The 24,722-nt window shown below is 38.2% G+C and overlaps 1 protein-coding gene across 1 annotated transcript in view; it reads left to right on the top strand.

Moving 5' to 3' along the window:
- Nucleotides 1–14,053: 14,053 nt before the first annotated feature.
- Apool (apolipoprotein O like) overlaps nt 14,054–24,722 on the top strand; it is a 60,798-nt gene continuing 50,129 nt past the window's right edge. The window contains exon 1 of the mRNA XM_059250402.1: nt 14,054–14,135. Within this exon, the coding sequence (XP_059106385.1) occupies nt 14,121–14,135 (15 nt within the window). The 5' untranslated portion in view covers nt 14,054–14,120. The remainder of the gene's footprint in view (nt 14,136–24,722) is intronic.

Consider the following 24,722-nt stretch of genomic DNA (forward strand, 5'->3'; position numbering starts at 1 on the left):
GAAGGAGTGTGGAGACAATGTGGCAATTGATGGAGTGATTGCTGCAAGCTTTATTGGGTTTCTAGATTAAAAAGAACTGCCAGAAAAGGTGAGCTTCCTTTCATGGAAGCTCTGAAAATTGGATCCGGTCTTCCTTGGAATTGTTGAGACATAGAAGGACAGAAGTTGCTGACTTGCTGGGACAGATTTCTTATCTGAGTTCATTGTGGCCCACCAGTCATGGGGTTTGGTGTTTGCAGAGAGCTGAGGAGGAACTTAGGCAGCTGCAGGGGTCTTGAGGTTGGAGCAGGCTGTGTGAGAAGGAAATGACTGTCTGGTACATTGACCACTGTTTTTATTTTTACCTTGTTTTGCGAAATTGCATGTTGCTAGCCTCTGGGTCAAGTGCTCAGAAGGTTGTATAATCATTAATAATAAATATAGATTATTGTAGCTTTATTGAGTTTTCCTGCTTGTCCCACAGTCAGGACAAATCTCTCTCACCTGCCAGTCCCACAGCCACTCAGACCCGACCAAGTAAACACAGAGACTTATATTGCTTACAAACTGTATGGCCATGGCAGGCTTCTTGCTAACTGTTCCTACAGCTCAAATTAATCCATCTCTATAAATCTATACCTTGCCATGTGGCTTGTGGCTTACCGGCATCTTCACATGCTCTTTCTCATTGTGGCGGCTGGCAGTGTCTCTGACTCAGCCTTCCACTTCCCAGTTTTATTCTCCTCCTTGTCCCGCCTATACTTCCTCCCTGGCCACTGGCCAATCAGTGATTTATTTATTGACCAATCAGCAACACACTTGACATACAGACCATCCCACAGTACTTCCCCTTTTCTTTTTTTTTTTTCAAAAAGGAAGGTTTTAACCTTAACAAAGTAAAATTACATATAATTTGGGGATTTGGGCATAGCTTCTCTTACTACTTCCTGCTGGAGGGGGGCGCTGTATCTTATGAGGACACAAAGAAAATTTTAGGATCATGGAGTAGTCCGTGAGGCTGTATCTGAGCCAGTTACCTTCAAACCATTCTGGATGTTGGATCATCTGGGCCATGGTGTCATCGGAGACCTTTCAGGGGGTCTTGGCTGGTCAAACTTGATGTATCTTAATCTGGAACAAATCCATAGCCTTTGGCTTTCTGTGGGAACAAAAGCAGAGTCTTCTTTCCAAAGAAACACATCCTTACATCCAAATTTTGAAGTCAAGGTATCTTTAAAATATACATATTGGTTTAACTCAACATCTTTTATGATCAAATGTTTTTCTGCAGTTAAAAATCCCAAAGACAACACAATCCAGATTATCTGTGTAATATTCATTTTTACGTGGCTTATTTTTTATATTAATTTTATTGTCTCTTTAAAGACTTTATTTTTTAAAACTATGTATTTGTTTATATAACTGTATATATCACCTTTTTTTGTCTCTTTCAAGCCTACATATATTTTACACACATTGTAAACTATTACATCTGAATCTGTCTTATTGTGAATCTATTGCTTTAAACTGCAGCAGCTGTGGCTGCTGGCTCCGCCCACCTCAGCTTCCCAACATGACAGTGGTTTACCACTGGGAGCTGTCGTGGGTCTATGCTTTTATCCAAGCAGCATGTAGCCCAGAGACTTCTTTTTTTGTTTTGTACTAGCAAAAGCTAAATCCACCATGCAGCTTAATGTGCCACTTGCAGAGGCCTCATTCCTGCCATACTGCAGATCGAGAGTGCACACCAGGAACCCACCAGTAGCTCAAACCTGCAGCTGCCGCTCATTTGAGAGAGACAATTAAGAACTGTTTTTAGCTCCATTTTAGAATCTTTTTTCTCAGTTTTTAGGGGGAAACTCTTGCCACCACGTTGGACGCCATTTGTAGCTTGAGTTTTCCTGCTTGTCCCACAGTCAGGACAAATCTCTCTCACCTGCCAGTCCCACAGCCACTCAGACCCGACCAAGTAAACACAGAGACTTATATTGCTTACAAACTGTATGGCTATGGCAGGCTTCTTGCTAACTGTTCCTACAGTTCAAATTAATCCATCTCTATAAATCTATACCTTGCCCCGTGGCTTGTGGCTTACCGGCATCTTCACATGCTCTTTCTCATTGTGGCGGCTGGCAGTGTCTCTGACTCAGCCTTCCACTTCCCAGTTTTATTCTCCTCCTTGTCCCACCTATACTTCCTCCCTGGCCACTGGCCAATCAGTGATTTATTTATTGACCAATCAGCAACACACTTGACATACAGACCATCCCACAGCAGATTATGCTTGCTTTGGTGTTAAGTCTGGGATAGTTCCTGTGTTTAGTTAAAGATGATGAAGAATATATTGGTGATTTTCTAAGAATAACCTTTGGAATCATGAGAATATTTTGTATTGGGTGATTTCCCGTTTTCTTTCTGTCCCCCTTGCTTATGATAATAAAAGACTGAGGTTATCAGGGCAAAAGCAGAAGCTGAGAGAAGCTAGGGAAGCTAAAGAAACTGTAGCAGACAAGCTACTTAGCAACTGCAGAAGCCCAAAGTGACCTGTCAGCTTGCATGAGCACTGTCTCTGTGTTATTACTGCACTTTCCAGGTATCCCATCCTTCGGACCCCCAAAACTGCTGAGGTTGGTCCCCAGCACCATAGAACCCACAACAGCCTCCTCCCACCCTAACCCTCTTACCAACCATCCCCTGCCACACCAGCAACCACCAGAGCCCTGTGCCCCCTCCTGGACCGATTGGGAAGAAAAGCAATCATATGAGCCAGAGGCCCTACCTATTCAGATTAAAGGAAGAAATGGGTAGATGGCTATGTAAGAACACATTAAACAACATAAAGAGTAATATGGTGCCATCAGAACCTAGTGATCCTACAACAGCAAGACCTGAACATCCCAAAGCAGATGATCCAGAAGAAAATGACCTTACAAACAACTTTATAAAGATGATAGAGGCCCTAAAAGAGGAAATGAAAAATTCCCTTAAAGAAATGGAGGAAAAGACAAACAAAAAATTAGAGGAAATCAAGAAATCTCTTAAAGTCAAGAAATCCAAGAGGAAAAAAAAAAACAATCAAACAGGTGAAGAAAACAGTTCAAGACTTGAAAATTGAAATAGAGGCAATAAAGAAAACACAAACTAAGGGAATTTAGGAAAAGAAAAATCTAAGTAAAGGAATAGAAATTACAGAAGCATGCATAACCAACAGAATACAAGAAATGAAAGAAAGACTCACAGGCGTTGAGGATACAATAGAGGAAATAGATTCATTCGTCAAAGAAAATGTTAAATCCAGCAAATATTTAACACGAAACATCCAGGAAATCTGGGACACCATAAAAACCAAACCTAAGAATAATAGGAATAGAAGAAGTAGAAGAATTCCAGCTCAAAGGCATAGAGAATATATTCAACAAAATTGTAGAAGAAAACTTTCTCAATCTAAAGAAAGACATGCCTATGCAGGTACAAGAAGCATACAGAACACCAAACACACTGGATCACAAAAAAGTTCCCTTGCCGCATAATAGTCAAAACACTAAACATACAGAATAAAGAAAGAATATTAAGAGCAGCAAAGGAAAAAGGTCAAGTAACATAAAAAGGTACATCTATCAGAATTACACCTGACTTCTCAATGGAAAATCTCAAAGCCAGAAGGTCCTGGACAGACATTCTGCAGATACCAAGAGAACACAGATGCCAGCCCAGACTACTATACCCAGCAAAGCTTTGAATCACCATAGATGAAGAAAACAAGATATTCCATGACAAAACCAGATTTAAACATTATATATCCACAAACCCAGCCCTACAGAAAGTACTAGAAGGAACACTCCAACCCAATGAAGTTAGCTACAATGACCAAAACACAGGCAATAAATAATCTCATACCAGCAAATCACAAAGAAGGGAAACATACACACACACACACACACACACACACACACACACACACTACCATCAAAAATTAACAGGAATTAACAATCACTGGTCATTAATATCCTTTAATATCAATGGACTCAACTTGCCTATAAAAAGACACAGGCTAACAGAATGGATATGAAAACAGGATCAATCCTTCTGCTGCATACAAGAAACACACCTCAACCTCTAAGATAGACACTACCTCAGAGTAAAGGGTTGGGAAAAAACTTTCCAATCAAATGGTTCTAAGAAACAAGCTGGTGTAGCTATCCTAATATCTAACAAAATAGACTTCAAACTAAAATCAATCAAGAGATGAAGAAGAGCGTTGCATATTCATCACAGGACAAATCCATCAAGAAGAAGTCTCAATTCTGAACATTTATGCCCCAAATACAAGGGCACCTACATTTGTCAAAGAAACATTACTAAACCTCAAATCACATATCAAACCCCACAGACTAATAGTGGGAGACTTCAACATCCTTCTCTCACCAATGGACAGGTCTGCCAGACAGAAACTCAACAGAGACCTAAGGGAACTGACAGATTTATTATACAAATGGACCTAACAGACATTTATAGAACATTTCACCCTAACACAAAAGAATATACATGCTGTTCAGCACCCCATGGAGACTTCTCCAACATTGACCACTTACTCAGTAAAAAAACAAACAAACAAACAAAAAAAACAAGTTTCAACAGATACAAAAAAAATGGAATAACCCCCTGTATCTTATTGGACCACCATGGCTTAAAGCTAGAATTCAACAACAACACAAAATGCAGAAAGCCTACAAACTCATGGAAACTGAACAATGCTCATCCAAATCACTACTGGGTTAAGGAAGAAACAACGAAAGAAATTAAATACTTCCTAGAATTCAATGAAAATGAATGCACAACGTACCCAAACTTATGGGACACTGAGAAAGCACTGTTATGGGACACTAAGAGGAAAGTTCATAGCACTAAGTGCCCACATAAATAAGTTGGAGAAATCTCACATCTCACACTAGTGACTTAACAGCACACCTGGAAGCTCTAGAACAAGAAGAAGCAAACTCACCCAGGAGGAGTACATGCCAGGAAATGATCAAACTGATGGGTGAAATTAATAAAATAGAAACAAAGAGAACAATATAAAGAATCAATGAAACAAAGAGCTGGTTCTTTGGGAAAATCAACAAAACAGACAAACCCTTATACAAACTAACCAAAAAAGCAGAGAGAAAATATCTTTATTAACAAAATGAGAAATGAAAAGGGGGACATAATAACAGACACCGAGGAAATCCAGAGAATCATTAGGTCATACTTTGAAAACTTGTACTCCACAAAATTGAAAAATCTAAAAGAAATGGAAAATTTTCTGGATAGGTACCACATACCAAAATTAAATCAAGATCAGATAAATAATTTAAATAGACCTATAACCCCTAAAGAAATCAAAGCAATCATCAAAAGTCTCCCGACCAAAAAAAGCCTAGGTCCAGTGCAGAATTCTACCAGAATTTCAAAGAAGAGCTAATACCAATACTCTAGAAATTGTTCTGAACAATAGAAATAGAAGAAACATTACCAAACTTTTTATGAGGCTACAGTTACCCTGATACCCAAACCACATAAGGATGCAACTAGGAAAGAGAATTACAAACCAATCTCCCTTATGAACACTGATGCAAAAATTCTCAATAAAATACTAGCAAACTGAATCCAAGAACACATCAAAAAAAATCATCCACCCTGATCAAGTAGACTTCATCCCAGAGATGCAGGTATGGTTCGACATATAAAAATCTGTCAATGTAATCCACCATACAAACAAACTGTAAGCAAAAAAATCACATAATCATCTCATTAGATGCTGAAAAAACTTTTGACAAAATCCAATACCCCTTCATGATAAAGGTCTTGGAGAGATCAAGGTTCCAAGAACATACCTAAAATAATAAAGGCAATACACAGTAAGCCAACAGCCAACATCAAAACAAATGGGGAGAAAATTCAAAGCGAGTCTACTAAAATCAGGAACAAGACAAGGATGTCCACTCTCTCCATACCTATTCAATATAGTACTTGAAGTTCTAGCTAGAGCAATAAGACAACAAAAAGAGATCAAAGGGATAAAAATTGGAAAGGAAGAAGTCAGACTTTCACTATTTGCAGATGATATGATAGTATACATAAGTGACCCCAAAAATTCTACCAAGGAACTGCTATAGCTGATAAACATCTTCAGTAATGTGGCAAGATACAAGATTAACTCAAAAAAATCAGTAGCCCTCCTATATACAAATGATAAATGGACTGAGAAAGAAATCAGAGAAACATTACCTTTTACTATAGCCACAAACAACAAAAAATATCTTGGGGTAACTCTAACCAAACAAGTGAAAGACCTGTATGACCAGAACTTTAGTCTTTAAAGAAATAAATTGAAGAAGATATCAGAAAATGGAAATATCTCCCATGTTCTTGGATAGGTAGGATCATCATAGTAAAAATGGAAATTTTACCAAAAGCAATCTACAGATTCAATGCAATCCCTGTCAAAATCACAATGCAATTCTTCACAGACCTTGAAAGAACAATACTCAACTTCATGTGGAAAAACAAAAAACCCAGGATAGCCAAAACAATCCTATACAATAAAGGAACTTCTAGAGGCAGCACCACCCCTGATTTTAAGCTCTACTATAGAGCTATTTTAATAAAAACAGCTTGGTATTGGCATAAAAACAGACACATTGATCAATGCAATCAAATACAAGACGCTGACATTAATCCACACACCTACAATGATCTGGTATTTGACAACAAAGCCAAAACTGTGCAATGGGAAGAAGAAAGCGCCTTCAACAAGTGGTGCTGGAATAACTGGATGTCGACATGTAGAAGATTGAAAATAGATCCATATCTGTCGCCATGTACAAAACTCAAGTCCAAGTGGATCAAAGACTTCAACATAAATCCAGTTACACTGACTCTGATAGAAGAGAAAGTAGGAAGTAGCCTTGAATGCATTGGCACAGGAGTCCACTTCCTAAATATAGCACCAGTAGCACAGATACTGAGAGCAACAATTAATAAATGGGACCCCCTGAAACTGAGAAGCTTCTGTAAGGTGAAGAATGCTGTCAATAAGACAAAAAGGCAGCCTACAGAATGAAAAAAGATCTTTACCAACCCCACATGTGACAGAGAGCTGATCTCAAAAATATATAAATAACTCAAGAAACTAGATAGTAAAATATCAAACAATCCAATTAAAAAATGAGCTACAGAGCTAAATAGAGAAATCTCAACAGAAGAATCTCAAATGGCCAAAAGACATTTAAGGAAATGTTCAACATCCTTAGCCATCAGAGAAATGAAAATCAAAACAACTCTGAGGTATCTTCTTACACCTGTCAGAATGGCTAAAATAAAAAACACTAATTACAGCTTATGTTGGAGAGGATTCAGAACAAGGGTACATTCCTCCACTGTTCATGTGAGTGCAATCTTGTACAGCCACTCTGGAAATCAGTATGGCGGTATCTCAGAAAATTGGGAATCAACCTACCTCAAGACCCAGTAATACCACTCCTGGGCATATACCCAAAAGATGCTCAACCACACCACAAGGACATTTGCTCAACTATGGTCATAGCAATATTATTCGTAATAGCCAGAACCTGGAAACAATCAAAATGCCCTTCAATTGAAGAATGGATAAAGGAAATGTGGTACATTTGTACAATGGAATATTACACAGTGGTAAACAAACAAACTAACTAACAACAAAAAAAAACCCACAAAACAATGTTATCATTAAATTTGTAGGCAAATGGTTGGAACTAGAAAAAAATCATCCTTAGTGAGGTAACCCAGACCCAGAAATATACATCTGGTATGTATTCACTTATATGTGGATGTTAGCCATTAGGTAAATGATAACCAAGCTACCACAGACCCAGAGAGGTTAGGCATAGATCAAGGGACTAGGAAGGATGCAGGGATATCCCTGGGAGCGGGAAATAGTATAGATTTTATCAGTGAACTGGGGGCAGGGTCAAGAAGATGAAAAGAAGAGGATCAATTCTAGAAGGGAAAGGGAGATGGGGTTGAGAGAGGGAATGCAGGAACAGATGACTAGAATTGACAAGCATTTGAACGGTTGTATGGAAACCTAGTGCAGTAGAAACTTCCTAAAATATATGAAGGCAATCCTAATGAAGTCTCCAAATAATGAGGGAGATGTAGTCCTAACTACCCAACTGGCCATCTCTTGTCACCTGACAAAGCTTCCAATTCTGGGACTGGGTTACATCAAATTGAGTTTTTGACCAAAGGGGTTCTATGGAAATTCCCTAACAACCCAGGCTGTTTTTGCCAAGACAGTGGATTGCTCTCCACAAACAAACAGCAAGGCTCCGGTGCTTGAGTCCTCACTCACACAACTCATTGAACATGGCGAGGTTGAGCTGGTGCCCACACAGTGCCTTCACCCTACATTTTAGTGTCTTTCATATGAGAAGGTACTCTTCAGGCTATTAAAAGAAAAATGTAAACATGTAAACACCAACCCAGCCCATAAACCTTTGGTATGTCCTGCTTGCAAAATATGCTAGGGCAATGATGGCACAAAGCTTGTGGGAGTAACCAATCCATGTCTGATTTGACTTAAGGCTCACTCCAGGAGCTCACACCTGACACAGCTTGGGTGACCAAGAACCAGGGACTAGATAGCCCAGAAATCAAGGGTAAAACCAAATATTACTGTTCTAAAGCTAAACAAAATAACAATAAAATGACTCCTAATGATATTCTGCTATACACATAGATCAGTGCCTTGTTCAGCCATCATCAGAGAGGCTTCCTCCTACAGCAGATGGGAACAAATACAGATACCTACAGCCAAACAACAGAGAGAGAGAGAGAGAGAGAGAGAGAGAGAGAGAGAGAGAGAGAGAGAGAGAGAGAGAGAGAGAGAACCCTTGGAACACACAGCTCTAAATGGGATATCTTCATCAAATCCCTTCCCTCAAATCCCTTCCCTCAGAGCTCAGGGAACCCCTCAGAAGAGGAGACACAAGGAGTATAAAGAGCCAGAGGGGATGGAGGACACCAGGAAGGACAAAGTCCTCCAAATCAACTGAGCAATGTGTACATGAGCTCATGGAGACAGAAGCCACATGCACAGGGCCTACACTGCTCTGCACCAGTCCTCTGCATATATATTATACCTTTCAATTTAGTATTTTTATGGGATACCTGAATGTGTGAACCAGTGGGTCTCTGATTCTTGTGTCTTCTCTTGGGGCTCTTTTTCTTCTGTTGGTTTGCCTTGTCCCACTTGATGTGACTGTTTTGCTTTATTTTATTATATTTATTTTGTTAAAAATTAAAATCAAAATAATTTACTACCACCTCCCAAGGGATATAGCTTATACATCTTTCAGACAAACTTTTATAATTATTTGACACCCATAGTCTATGAAAAATGATGCTTGTAAAAAAAAGAAAGAAAAGAAATAAGAGCAAAAAAGAGAACAAAGGCAGAGTATAAAGTAACTTAATTCTAGGAAGTCAACAACTACTAAAATATTTCCTTATATTTTCCTACTTTCTGTGGGAAAATATTTACATTTTACTGAATTTGAAATTGTCAATGAGGTTTTTATCACATAGAAAACTATATGGAAAGCCAAAGTCTGTCTTGAAATACACAGCTAAAAACTAAGCTTCAAATTTTTTTTTGAATATTAAGTAAAAGAATATGTGGAGAAAATCAATTACTAGTCAATAACTATGTATGAAAATGTGATTTTTAAAAATCAAAATTGAGAATGAAGTACTAGTCTGATTACTAGAGTAGGCCAGTTCAGGCACCCTCACCACTATTGCTAGTAGTCTAATCTGGGGTCATCCTTGTGGATTCCTGAGAATTTCCCTAGCACCAGGTTTCTCCCTTACCCCATATTGTCTCCCTCTATCAAGATATCTCTTTTATTGCTTTCCTATTCCATCCCTCCCTCAGCTTGATCATCCTGTTCCCTCATGTTCTCATCCCCCATTCCATCCCTTCTATTGCCCCTCCAATTGCCAGTTTACTCAGATCTCATCTATTTCCTCTTCCCAGGTTGATGCATGTGTCCCTCTTAGGGTCTTCCTTGTTTTCTAGCTTCTCTAGAGCTGTGGGTTGTAGTCTGATTATCCTTTGCTTTACATCGAGTATCTACTTCTGAGTGAGTACATACCATGTTTGTTCTTCTGAGTCTGGGTTACCTCACTCAGGATGATATTTTCTAGTTCTATCCATTTACCTGCAAATTTCATGATGTCATTATTTTTTTACAGCTGAGTAGTACTCCATTGTGTATATGTGCCACATTTTCTTTATCCATTCTTCAGTTAAGGGGCATCTAGGTTGTTTCCAGGTTCTGGCTATTACAAATAATGCTGCTATGAACATAGTTGAGCATGTGTCCTTGTGGTATGATTGAGCATTCCCTGGGTATATGCCTAAGAGTGGTATCATTGGGTCTTGAGGTAGATTGATTCCCAATTTTCTGAGAAGTCACCATAGTGATTTCCATAGTGGCTGTACAAGTTTGCACTCCCATCAATAGTGGAGGAGTGTTCCCCTTGTTCCAAATCCTCTCCAACAAAAGCTGTCATCAGTGTTTTTGATCATAGCCATTCTGACAGGTGTAATGTGGTACCTCCGAGTTGTTTTGATTTTCATTTCCCTGATGACTAAGGATGTTGAGCAATTTCTTAAATGTCTTTTGGCCATTTGGGATTCTTGTGTTGAAAATTCTCTGTTTAGATCTGTAGCCCATTTTTTAATTGGATTATTTGATATTTTACTGTCTAGTTTCTTGAGTTCTTTATATATTTTGCAGATCAGCCCTCTGTCAGATGTGAGGTTTGTAAAGATCTTTTCCCATTCTGTAAGCTGTTGTTTTGTCTTATTGATCATGTCCTGTAGCTGAAGTTTTCCTGTGTCCTGCCTAGTCTGTGGTCAAGACAAATCTCTTTCATCCACCAGTCCCACAGATGCTCAGACCCAAGTAAACACACAGAGGCTTATATTAATTAAAACTGTATGGCCTAATGGCTCAGGCTTCTTGCTAGCTAGATCTTACATCTTAAATTAACCCATTTCTATAAATCTATACCTTGCCACGTGGCTCATGGCTTACCAATATCTTTACATCTTGCTTCTCATGGCATCAGCTGGCAGCATCTCCTGAATCAGCCTTCCTGTTCCCCGCATTCTCCTCTCTCTTTGTCCCGCCTATATTTCCTGCCTAGCTACTGGCCAATAAGCCCTTTATTTACTAATCAATCAGAGCAACACATTCACAGCATACAGAAAGACATCCACAGCAATGTCCTTTGCCTTACAGAAGCTTCTCATTTTCAGGAGGTCCCATTTATTATGCAGAGATCCACAGCCAAGCACCAAGCTGAGATCTGGGAGTCCAGTCAAAGAGAGGAAAGGGGGTTATATGAGCAAGGGGGTGTCATGATCATGATGGGGAAATCTACAGAGACAACTGAACCAAGCTCATAGGAACTCACAAACTTCAGACCAACAGCTGTGGAACCTGCATGGGACCTGACTAGACTCTGCATAAGGGAGACAGTTGTGTAGCTGGGTCTGTTTGAGGGGCCCCTGGCAGTGTGATCAGGATCTATGCCTGGTGCATAAACTGGCTTTCTGGATCCCATTACCTACGCTTAGATACCTTGTTCACCCTTGAGGCATGGGGGAGGGCCTGGGTCCTGCCTCAACTGAATGTACCAGGCTTTGCTGTTCCCCCATGACAGAACTTACCTTTTGGAGGAGGAGATGAGGGGTGGGTCAGGAGGGAGGGTTAGGCAGGGATGTGGGGAGCAGGAGTAGGAATGAGAGGGGGATTTATGGTTGGCTTGTAAAATGAATAAATTTTTTTAAATAAGAAAAGAAAATGAAGTACTAGGGTAAACATGAAAAGATGATTACATAGCATTGTACATTATTTTACATTACATTGTATTGGAGTGTCTGGGTCATTTTCACACTAAGCAGTTCATCAATGATATCAGTGTTTCATTCAGACATTGCTACTCATTTTTAAAAAGGAAAATTTTCCAAAGTTGTAACTAACTGTGATAGACATTTAAGATTAATTTTCTGAAGAAGTTACTTTGATAGAAAATGATCAGTTATGGAAAATTTTAAGACCTTAATAATCAATTCTGAAGAAACAGAGACATGATCTGTATCATAATTCCCAAAGTTTTGAGAAAATAAGATTTCTCTGATTCTGTACATGCTTATTTGTGATTTTAAGTATTTTCCTATTTGCATATTTACTGCTAATTGTGAAGGAAATTTTATTAATATTAAAATTAATGACAAATGCACTTCAATCAACTATAAACAATGAGCCATATTTAAAAATCTACCTAAATTACCCATTGAAAATTCAGAAATACTAGATTCTGATAATGCAATTAACAAATATACAAATGTTAAACCTTAAAACCAGAAACTGATATATTTGCTAGTCCTATAGTGGGTGACCAATATGTAGCCAGTTTTATTCTTATTAAAAAAATAAATTCATGAAAACTTTTAAATATTATCTATTTGTATTTTATAGTTTGTGCTATAGTATTTATTTTATTTTGTATTTTATTTTCATATTGATATTGTATTATAAATAAGTATGCTATACTTTAAGTGCTAAAATATAATAAAAGAAAAATTTCAGTCTTTTAATCATGACCATTGTTATTTGTTTATTTAATCATTATTTAATAATATAATTTCATTGGATACTCATTAAAAAACAATCTACTTCAAGTATCAAATATGCTTAATACACCATTAATTCCAAGTATATAGTTTACACTTAAATAGTTGTTGAATGAATGAGTGAATGCACTTAATTAATACTGAGAAGTTAATGGGCACATTATGAGCACTCCTTTTCTCCTAATTATTCACAGAGGCCTCAGGGAGCCTGTTCCCAGATAGAGAATAATATACCTTCTCACATCATATTTTCCTCAGAGCTTCATGATCATCATTTTATAATGTATTTTAGATCATCACACCGTGGCTAAAACCCTTTCAATTACTTTCCAAATCTTTGTTTGGTTTTTCTTTTTTTTTAGATTAAAATTTTTCATGTAATATATTCTGATCATGGTCCCCTCCCTCATCTCCTCCCAGATCCTCCCCAACTCCCCCATCCCACAGGCTTTCTCTCTCTCTCTCTTCAGCAAACAAACAGGCAAATAAAAAACAAAACAAACAAACAAAACCCTCAAATCAGTTATAGTGACACACAAAGCCCCTTTTGCAGTATGTTTTTCATTGCTGTGGCACTTGCCACTCTAGTCCTTTCACTGGCATTACTTTTGCACTTGTCCACACTCCTCATGACTTTTCTCAAATCATCTTATCACCATCTTCAATCTATATGAACAGTAAACGCCATTCCACTTCAACAGACACCTTCTGTTTTTTCAACCTTTTAATACATTTTTTGTGCGTGCGTGTGTGTGTGTGTGTGTGTGTGTGTGTGTGTGTGTGTGTGTGCCAAATTTAGGTCATCAGGCTTGGCAGCAGGTACCTTTTACACACTGAACCGTCTTGCCAGTCTGTATTCTGTTCTCTTGAATAGCATTTAGGCCTTTCTAATATTTGTCATTTTCTCCTGGTTGTCTGTGATAAGCCATTAGGTTTTGTAGTGTACTCTGAACAACTGCCTGGCAGAACTGGTGCTCAGTGACAGTTTTAGAATGAATGTAATTGCCCCAAGGATGTCAAAGGTGACTTGCTCTTGTGACTATATGGTTGTTTATTAAGGCAGTTGAACTTAAGTTTTAAGTTCTTACCTAGACAAATCACATAAAGAAACAAAAAAAAAAGTCATGCACCCAAGAAGAAAAACTTCTAATTGGAGTGTGGAGAATATTCTGAGAGGTTGTATCTATCGAGGACTGGAGTGTCAATCACAAGGACAAGCCCCTTTCTCCGGAAAACTCATAACTAGTTAACTTTGGCAGCAGAGCTGACAAAGCAGTTGCAGAAGGGCGGAGAAAGGGCAGGAGCCAGCCGGCTACCAGCGTAAAGGGGAGGGGCCGTGGTGACGCAAGTCAAACTGAACTGCTTTGTCCCTCTGCGCTCTCCGTCCGAAAAGGAGCCGAGGGTCATAGGTATGGCGGCTTTTAGGGTAAGTGAAAAGAAACTTAGTTTTCCACTCCCTACTCGCTTTGAGCCCACAACATTCCAGTAATTGTAGAAGGGATTGTCTGTCGTAACTCCTGGAGGGAGCCACTCAGCAAGTGGAGGCCTGGAGGTGCGACTGTGAGAATCGGAATCGTTAAGATTTGCAGTCTCCTTAATCCCCTGCAGTTAACTGCTTGTACCAAGGCGGGCTTAAGCACGGTAACACGCTGGGTGGTGAAAAGGCCGGGGCAACTAGCTGCTCCGACAAAGAGAAAAATAATCCTTGACTTTGTCTCAGTGCTCAGGGTGGGGCTCCATGACCCGAACGTAGGACTTCCTTCAAAAATTATTTGGGGGCAAAACAGACAGAGATGAGACTTCCTAGAATCTGTACTGGACGTGGACTTATACACAGTGCTGTTACTCCCATTTGAATATCAAGTTTCTTTGGAGTTTTATGAGAAAAGGTGCTTTTATGTAGGAATGGGGTAGAGGAAGCGAGCCAGCTGACTCTTAGGTTTCAACATTAGTTTACAAATACTTATGCACTGTATTTTTTAAGTGTTTAATGACCCTGTTAGGCTTGAAGGAGGTAAGAGTGTCAGTAATTCAGTCAACCGACGTTGATTTTAAGTTGGCTTAATGTTGTTCGTTATTTCCCATTCTTACTGCATTTCTGCGGTTTGGGACCTCATACTTTCCCTTGAATTACGGACCTCTCTCCTAACTGGACTCCACTCACTCCATTCCTCTGATGGAATCCATTTTATCCTGTGTTGCTATAATACACCAAGATGAGACTCGCACCTCTACTTTAAAGCCTTTATAGGCTCTCCATTATCAGCTCTCAGGGGTCAGGTTACACTTCTAGATAACAACACTTCACCTAGCCTCTGCTTTCCAGCTTTCTTTCCTGTCACCCAGGAATCCCCCCTTTGTACTTCTTACTTTATCTCTCCATGCCCCTTTTTACCTGCTCTTTCTGCAATTCCTAAAATGCCCTTGCCCATTCTCATTTAATTTCTACCAGGCTTGTCCAACCAACCTTTTGATAATGCAACCGACTTGTCATCTACTAAGTTTATTCGGGAGAATCACAATCAAGTTACAAAAAGAAAAAAAGCAAAAAAAATGAAACAAAAACAACCCCCCCCCCAAACTTATAATGTTTTAAATAAATTTACAATTTTGTATTGGGTAGGATGTGGTCTGTAGGCCACAGGTAGGACAGGCTTGCTCCCTTTAGTAAGGGAGTGCCGTTGACCAACTGTAATGATCCACACAAGATAGGTATTGACAACCATACTGATAAATTAGAAGTTCTAAGTCCTTTTTTTGATGGCCAAAGCAAGAGCAGTGGGTTTGTGACTCTGAAAAGTTTCTTGGTGCCCAAGTTCAGGGATACAGAGTTTTTAAAGGCAAAGCAAAACCCACAGAGATACATCAAAGTTAGATGAGGGTCACAGTAACCTTGAAACAATTATTTCTGGCAGACTATAGTAGTTATTTCAGACATAACTTTCCAGTTATTTTAGTTAATATATCTGGACTATGGTCAAGGCCATGGAAATCTCACATGTGATGCCAAGGCAGACATGACCATTTTAGGGAGGGGGTAAAGGGCTGAGAACTATCTAAGCAAACAGAAAATGGAATAGGAACAGGTTGGTATTACCTTAGTCTCATTCTCCCATTTTTAAAAATTATTTTTAAATTTTTTATCTTGGCTAAGGGGTAAATACTGGTTCCTGAAGATCATTAGCCTAACAGAGGGAAGTTTTTGTCTGATGAACTTTAAAAGGCAATTTATTGTAGAAGGCCCTATAGCAAGTTTTATAAAAAGGACAAGTAAGGGAACATCTAGGGCAGTGAAAAGTTGTGAGCCATGGGTTTTAATCAGATGTTTTATGGGACCAGACATTATTTAATTTATGTTTTTGATCTAAGTTATTTTAAACTTTTTGTAAAGTTTTTTATTTTAATGATAACTTTTGATTTGTTAGCATAGAAGCAACAAGTTTTTCCTAGCATCACACCATCTTCCCTGGGACATGAAAATTAAGTTTAAGCCTTGACTGTTTGTCAGAGACTCTATCTGGGCATGGAGTGTAACTGAAGGTGTCTGTTGTCTATCTATTTGATAAATTATCTGTTGTAGACTCTTTTTTTCCCCTCATTAGAGCCATAGTGTTCAAGGCAGTAGTTCCTATCATCCCTATTTATACCATCATTGGAATGAGGAGAGGGGCAGCCTCCTGTAATGCTGGTGGGCACATTTTTCCAGTAGTGCTCACAGCTAAGAAAAGGACTCATGTGGCTGTTCAGGTGCTGTTAGCAAGGTGGGAGTTGTAGATGATCTAGGCAATTTCTCCAAATAGTTGTTTCAATTACATAAGGAAATTGACTTAGGGTTAAAGTGTTTTTCAGATTCCCAACACTGGGCCACCCATGTGGGCCCAGTGTCACTTCCAGTTTGGTCCCTGGTTCTCAAAGCACCCCCAATCCAGCTTATTGACTGACCTTTGTAAGGCTTATTAATTTTTAAACTACTCCTTTTTGTATGCCATGGTCTCCATGGTAGTACGATGGAATATTTTGTGGTTTGGGTGCCAAATCCAGGTTATGAATTGCCTCTGCCGTGACTCCTGCAAACCATTGGTGGCGCACACCAGGAGCAGCAGCAATCAGGTAAAACAGCCACAGTGAGGGTCGGCACCAACTAGGATCCAGTGACTAAGTCATTGGAGGTCTAGAGTCACTGTGGGCTGCACTAGCCAGAAGAAGACTTCTGTGGTTACCCCCACAGCTTCGGTGGTCTGTGGTCATCTGTGATAAACCTGCCCTGGTAGCTTGTGTTATGCCGCAGTTAGTGGTGGTGAAGCAAATGGTGTTATCCTGCTACTGCACAGTAAAGGAATAATAGAAGGCTTCTGTAGCAGTGACATTTGGCTAGACATGAATCCTTTGCTCTTTTTCCTTTTGCCAGGAAAAAGACCCTCTGAGGAAAGCCCTTGTCAGCTTTATAGCTGTCAGTCATCCTCTCTCTTATATTGTCCTTCAAATAGCAAGCTAGAAATCTGAATGCAGATGTTTCAGCAGAGAATTCCTTGCCAAGTATAAAATAGTTATCATGGATTAACAAAAGCTGTCCTAGCCATGTAGGGTAGTGCACATCTTTAATCCCAACACTCGGGAAGCAGAGGGCGATGGATCTCTGAATTCCAGGTTAGCCTGGTCTAGAGAGCGAGTTCCTCTATATAAAGAAAAAAAGAAAAGCTATCCTTCCAACTTCCCCATCCCTGCCATGTGTTAGGAAATGGAATCTCCACCTTCATCTCCTCCTCCTCCTTCTCTCCCCCTCCCTTTTCTTTTTAATAACTTAATGAAGTAAGCAGGGTGTAGGGTGTGGAATCCTCCATTGGAGAGTGGTCTCCATACTTGGGGTTAGACCACTGAGGAAAACTGACTCTCCCCTCTCCTGTGGTTATAAACTGTCCATGGCTCCTCGTTAGGGCAGAGGAGACCCTTTCCAATCCTTGTTGGAACTTTGACTGGCTTGAGGTAGGGTAGGTGAACAGAGTTTTTGAATTGATGATTAACTCCAGCATGCATCAGAAGATGTTTCCCAGTGGTTTTCTTAATTTCTGGTTCTTACAATCCCACCTTCCAGTTGTGGTATTGTTGAGCCTTAGGGGACAGCGAGTGTGATGGAGATATCCATTTTCGGGCTGAGCACTCCATAGATGTTTGCTTATCTCCTATGGTAGATCTAGTTGTAGTTTTTTAGGACTATCCAAATTGATTTTCAAAGAGCCTGAAGTAGTTTATACTCACGCCAGCAATGTATAAGGGTCCTTTCCCCACACAGCCTCACCAACATTTACTGTCATTCCTGGATGCTGGGCATTTTGATTGGAGTTATCTTAAATTGGTTGTTTGTTGGTACCCTCCAGTCTCCCAGAAGTGGTTCAGCCTATAGCTCACATGTACATTGATTGGCCTGGTTGAATACACATAGCAAAAATCACAACAAACACACTAACTCCAGATGCCCAGGTCTTGTCAGGAAAACACATGCAGTATGAAAACCAACACAGTATGTCCCCACATCCCAAAGCATATTCTCATAATTTCTCACAGGCTTTTATTTTTAATTTCAACCCTTTGAAGTTGACTTTTTGAAATGCTAATGAGCAAGGACCAAATTGTACAAGTACATTTTTTGTTATTATTGTACTTGGGTTGTTTGTGTTGTTGTTGTTCAGTTACCACATTTTTCCCCAAGAGTTTTGCAAGAAAATACAGTGTGTGTGTGTGTGTGTGTGTGTGTGTGTGTGTCTGTGTGAATTTCCTTTTTCAGTAAAGTATCTGCTTTTTGTTTTATAATATAATAAATAACACTGTGGCTGAAGGACTTTCTGTTCTTAGTAGATTTAATAATACTTTATTTTTTTAGAGATGATTCACTTACCCACTATTTGCAGAAGAAAATAAGCACCCTGATATATACAGGTCCTCTGTTAGTGACACACTGGTGATTACTCTAAAACAGGGCACTCTTGTCTAAGACTTTTATGTTGCTGCCAAGAAATAGCTCCTGGTCTGTAGCTCCATGATGAAGCATTACTACCTTTTTTTTTCTTTTCAGTTTCAGCTACAGAAAATAATAGTATATCTGTTAAAGTAAAGAATGAGTTTAGTGACATTTGTTATTATCACAGACTTTATTATCCTTGGAAAATTGTCTAGTATGCGTAGGGGTATATGTAGTCCAGGATTCAGAAAAAGAGAATAAGTTGTGTTTTCATGGATAAGAAAGATAATCTAAGCCTCTTCTTTATGACGCAAAGGAGTATATGGAGATCAGTGAAAATGATATGGTCATTAACTCAGGCTACTGAAGATCTTTCTCAAAAAGATGTAAAGAAAAGATTCTGGCAGAACCGTGCTCTGTTGACAGCATTCCCTTTTACTGCAGGTCACAAATATACTGTTTGTGGTTGCTTGGTAATATGTTTTAGAAAGGATTTTATCATTATAGGAGAGGCTGGACCAGAAGCTATATTGTGAAGGTCTTGTATTTTGAGATATAAATTCCCATAATTAAAAAAGTGATATGTCTGTTATATGTCCCTTGCTTGTAAAACTAATCTCTTACCAATTATATTGTATCTAATAGTCATTAGTTTATTCTGGAGCACTTCTTGATCTTTCAAGTCAATTTCTGTTCTGCTCCCTACCTGTTATTTCATCAGTTGTGTATGTATGCCTCTGTGTTTATTTTCCTCTGGTGTGTACACACTAGCTCTTTAGAAAGAGGATATCACCCAGAAAGAACACTACTGGTATAATTAGTTACACTTCCCCCTTCTCTGCTGAAAAGACAGATATTGGGAAAGAAAGAAGAACTAGTAAATAGAGGTTTAAAAAAAGAATTGAAAAAATATAATTTGGAACAAATGATAGTGGAAAAATAAAGAGTGGGTGAAGGAATTGATTACAAAAAAGAACAATGATTAAACAAGAGGTAGGTAGGCTGCTTTTTCCTTTAGCTAGGTTGGTGAAATATAACTTCCCATTGTTTTCTACTCCAATCTAGTGATCCAGAGTTTACATATATAGCTCTGTGGTGATATGGTTCCCAAAGAATAAATGAAAACATGGCCGGGCGGTGGTGGTGCACGCCTTTAATCCCAGCACTTGGGAGGCAGAGCCAGGCAGATCTCTGTGAGTTCGAGGCCAGCCTGGTCTCCAAAGCGAGTTCCAGGAAAGGCGCAAAGCTACACAGAGAAACCCTGTCTCGAAAAACCAAAAAAAAAAAAAAAAAAAAAAAAAAAAAAAAAAAAATGAAAACATAAAAAAGAGCCAATCAAAAGTAGAGAGCAGATAAAGAAGATTTATTCACTGCAGCCACATTAGGAAGAGGGACCAATATACCCAGTTATTCCCTCAAATCCTTCTTCAGGGTCCTGAAGTTGTGTAAAGTTTAAATAGAGGCCAAGGATATGCACACCTAAGCAGTCCCAGTCTAAGTGTGGTCCTGCCTGTTGACCCATCACTGGACTTCAGTTTCATCATGTAAGGTGATTGGCAAGTTGTTAGAACTGTGTGAAATCTCTCTCCAGGAGACAAGTTCCCATTTGACTGAGGCCTCTTCCTTCTTCAAGGATGAAATTTCGAGGGGAAAATTACTATGTCTTTGGAATCTTTTGTTTCAATAGTTTGGTAGTCAAATTGAGAGGCCTCTCTTTAAAATATCTTCATTTTTTCTAAACTTGTTACAGCAGTCTCTTTTCACTGTTCTTTTGGCCTACACAAAATGTGGTCTATTTAAACAATATTTAAGCAGTTATACTACAAGTATATTTTCCCTAGGGAACTCACTAATGAAAAGATTATTGGTTATTCTAGCTAAAAGTATATTGATCTGAATAGAAAATACTATCTATTTATGTATTTGATACAGTATGATTAATTTTACCAAGTTTTTTCCATGTTATATGTGAATGAAGTTGAATTCTTTCTTTAGTAAGAAACAGTTATGCTCTGTTGGCACTAAGAAATGATCTTCAAAAATTTGAAATTTGGGCTAGAAATATGTTATAAATTAATATCCTCCTTTTTCAGCATTTCAAACATTTTATCTGTTTTAGTGTTTCCTTCTTAGAGTGTGAGAATTTTTGTATATATCAAGATAAAATATTATTTTAGTCTTGGAACCTATGAGCATATGCGAAATTTTCAGAGTAAATACATTTTGGGAGAAGATATTTCACAATATCCCGCCTGTTTTTCAGAAAGTTAAAAATTAAGAGCATTGATTAACCTTAAGATTTTCAGTTGTTTTGTAGTTGATTTTAATTGCTACTACAAATAGACTTTCAATAGCTGTTACATAAAAGAGCTTACTAGATTCTGTATTTTTACTACCATGTTTACAGTTATGGATCCTTCATTATTTGGATATGAAGTCATTGGTAATCCAAAGTCCATTGGGCTCAGAGAAACATACTGCTACCCAACATTCATTCATACATTCAAAACGAATAATATAACATTATATTTGTAAGTTCCAGATTATTGCTTTACACAAAGAGTTATATGAATTTGGAGAGATGGACTTGAGTGAGCCAGTGGAACTTGAGCTACTCTTTCAGAGCAGGGCAGAACTAAGTAAGAGTATTGACAATGTCTCCTTTTGAGTACCTGCTGTTTGCCAGGTATGTTAGTTCCAGGATTTGGGAGGTCGTTCTAGTAGGGAAGATGAAGGGAGTCTATGTACTGAGAGAAACGAGTGTGCTTTACATGTTTGAGGCCTGGAAAGATTCATTTAGCTAGAGTCAAAGGGTGTATGGGCAGAGATGAAGAAAGATGTTTGTTGAGGTGGGAGGATGAAGCAGTAATTTAGAAAGATTAATTTAGCAACCCCATACAGCTTATTTAATTGTTTTGAAATTTTGTAACATGTGAACTCTCAACTGAAAGCAACTTGAAAGGCATCTTCTTGAGTGTTTCTATTCAGTGTTCCTTTCCTACATCTCTATGAGCTATACAGAGCCTCATTTTTCCCTGCATATAATGCACATGTGTTTACATGTGTATGAAACATGGCCTTCAGGTAGTTTTTAAAATAGAATTGCTGTTTTTGACAGTGTATAGTATTTGTCTGACCTTGATATCCATAAACTGAATGAAGTTGACTATGCCAATCTTTTGCTGTTTCTGAAAGATTCTAAGTATATTTGGCTATATATATTTTTATTTTTATTTTTATTTTTTTTTATTTTTTATTTTTTTTTGGTTTTTCGAGTCAGGGTTTCTCTGTGTAGCTTTGCGCCTTTCTTGGGACTCACTTGGTAGCCCAGGCTGGCCTTGAACTCACAGAGATCCGCCTGGCTCTGCCTCCCAAGTGCTGGAATTAAAGGCGTGTGCCACCACCGCCCGGCTTATTTTTATTTTTGTACTTCTTGGATTTTTACTTACCTAAGATAGATTTTCAAGTACCATTCAGTAATAACTGCAACACCATTTAGAGTCATAACATGTTTAGAAATTCCAAAATAATTTAGTATTTTCATATAATATTTTAATTAAAATATTCAGTGTTTAAAATATGTTATCATTCTAGTTCTATTACTGAATTATGCAGCCACATTAAGCTGGGCTGTTTGTTCTGGTTATCTTATGATTGGCCTTTTAAGTGCTAGAGCTTTAATATTCATACAGATCTCACATGTACTGTGTAATTCCATCCATCTTAGACTAGGGAGTTAAACCCATTCTTCTTCACTCCTTCTCTTCTGGTTTCCAGTTTTGCTAATTGAACTATGTTGCAGCTGTTATAATATTTAAATGAAGTAGACTTGAACGGATAATTGACCTCAGAAAGAACTTTAGAAATTGCTATCTGGGAAAGTGTATTGGTGTTGTTTGCTTTTTGTCTTCATAAATGTGAACAGAATGTATACAACTTGTTGACTTTATGGGCAGGCTTGGTGATTTGCTCGGTGAATAGAGACAGCCTTTTCCCTCAGTGTTTTTCCAGTCCTTCAAGGACCTTACAGAGTACTTGTATCTATTTACTTATCTGACCCTTTCAAAATATTATGTATACTTTCTGCACTATTAACATACTTTCCCATGCAGAGTAAGCATTCAGAAAATGTTAATTATCTACCACTTTTCCACCACAGTGTATTATTAGACCACAGTTTTTGTGAGCACATTCGTCCTAAGGTGTGTCACACATCACTACTTGCTGTTAGTGTTTCTTAATATTTAGATTTCAATAACATACTAGCTCCTGTGCTCATTTTAAATGCCATTTGAATGTGGTCAACAGAGTAGAGGGATGGAAGAATCTAAGCTTTTTTTTAATAGTGGGAAGCAGAAAAATGATTTATTCAATGTGGTCACATTGGGAAGAAGGACAAAGAAATCTAGGGAAAACCTACAAGTCCATCTTTAGAAACCTCCAAGTCTGTCTTGGGGGCCTGAAGTGAGATTAAAGTTAAAATAGAAGGCCTAGGATTTGCGCAGCTAAGCAATTCCAGACAAGGTGTGGTCCTGCCCACCATTGGTCCATCCTTATCTGGGATCAGTCTCATCCTTTAAGATAGTCCAACAAGTTGTTGTTAGAACTATATGAAATTTCTTTCCAAAACACAAGTTCTCCCTCTCATTGGACCTGTTCCTTGTTCCAGCATGAGATTCCTGGGGAAATTCCCATTTCTTTGGAGTTCATTGCTTCAGTTGTCAGAGAGTCAGATTGAGAAACACAAGTCTCTTTAGAATAATAGCTTCATTTTCTGTCATGCCAGTTATAATTCCCCACTTTCTGTCTAATACCTCAGACTTGAGGTGGAATATGTTTCTTTGAAAAAATATAATAAGCAGAATTCAAGTAGGGACAAACATTAAAACACATTTAGTTAGTGCCAGGTAGCAGTGCATAAGAACCATTTTTTTTTTATAACCTTTTGGCTTTCAGTTACTTTTGGAAGAGCTGACAAAGCAACTTCATTTTGTTCATTAAGGATAGGGTGTCATCATGAAGTCTAGATTGACCTCAAACTTAAGGTCCTCCTGTTTCAGTTTCCCAAATGCTGGGATTATGGGAAAGCGCTACCAGGACCAGTGTGACTTCATTTCAGTTTTGACTACTTCCTGTTTGTTTCCAAATAATATTCTCTGAAGGCATTACTAATTAATCATCTGGTAGTTTGTTCTCCATTATTTTCTGAGGTGAGAGAAGATTTGTCGTAATTTGTCTGAATTGATCCACATTGAACAGGGCTGCTAAGTGACAGATGCCAATGAATTAGTGCCAATAATCCCTTTAGGCTCAATTTTAAGTACCTGAAGTATAGAAGCAGCAGCTCTGCTCTCTGGCATGCCTGAAGTTCTTTCTGCTTGTCCTGTGGGTAATGTCCTAGTATTTCAAAAATGATTGGGGTCCTTTGTCAGAAGCTGTACTTCTGTAGAATATTGACAGCTTCGTGACAAGGCTTAAAGAAACATAACCATCAAGAGGAAAACTATTTTGAAAATTAATTGTAAGTATTTATAAATATCCAATAACTGTTAATCTTTATAAGGTTTACATAGTTTGAGGCATCTATACATGTAAAACATCAAGCAACAATTAGCATAATTATACAGAAGTACTGTATGGAAGCTATTTCTAAAGCAAAATGTAGAATCTTTGGTTTAGTAGAATAAGTCTATAGCGCTGAAAAAAATCTCTTAAAAATTTGGGGAACAGTGATAGTTATTACAAATAGATTATATACAAGTATATCTAAATACAATAGCAAAATACTTATTATAAGAGTATATATTATAGAGAGAGGTTATATTATATGTATGTGTTAAATATATAAAATTTTAATAAACATATAAGAATATTATATATAATAGCTCCAGGTTTTAATTAGCAAGATTGTCCAGAATAGCCATTTTTAATGCCCTTTTAAGTATGTAAGACAGTAAGAGGTCAGCATTATACCATACATATAATGAAACCATTGCATCCAGAGAGTGGGAGGGTCTCTGAAGCCCCGTCATTATAGATGCCAGTTGGTTTTAGGAA

The sequence above is a fragment of the Peromyscus eremicus genome, chromosome X (assembly GCF_949786415.1).
Source record: "Peromyscus eremicus chromosome X, PerEre_H2_v1, whole genome shotgun sequence".
NCBI classification, from domain to species: Eukaryota; Metazoa; Chordata; class Mammalia; order Rodentia; family Cricetidae; genus Peromyscus; species Peromyscus eremicus.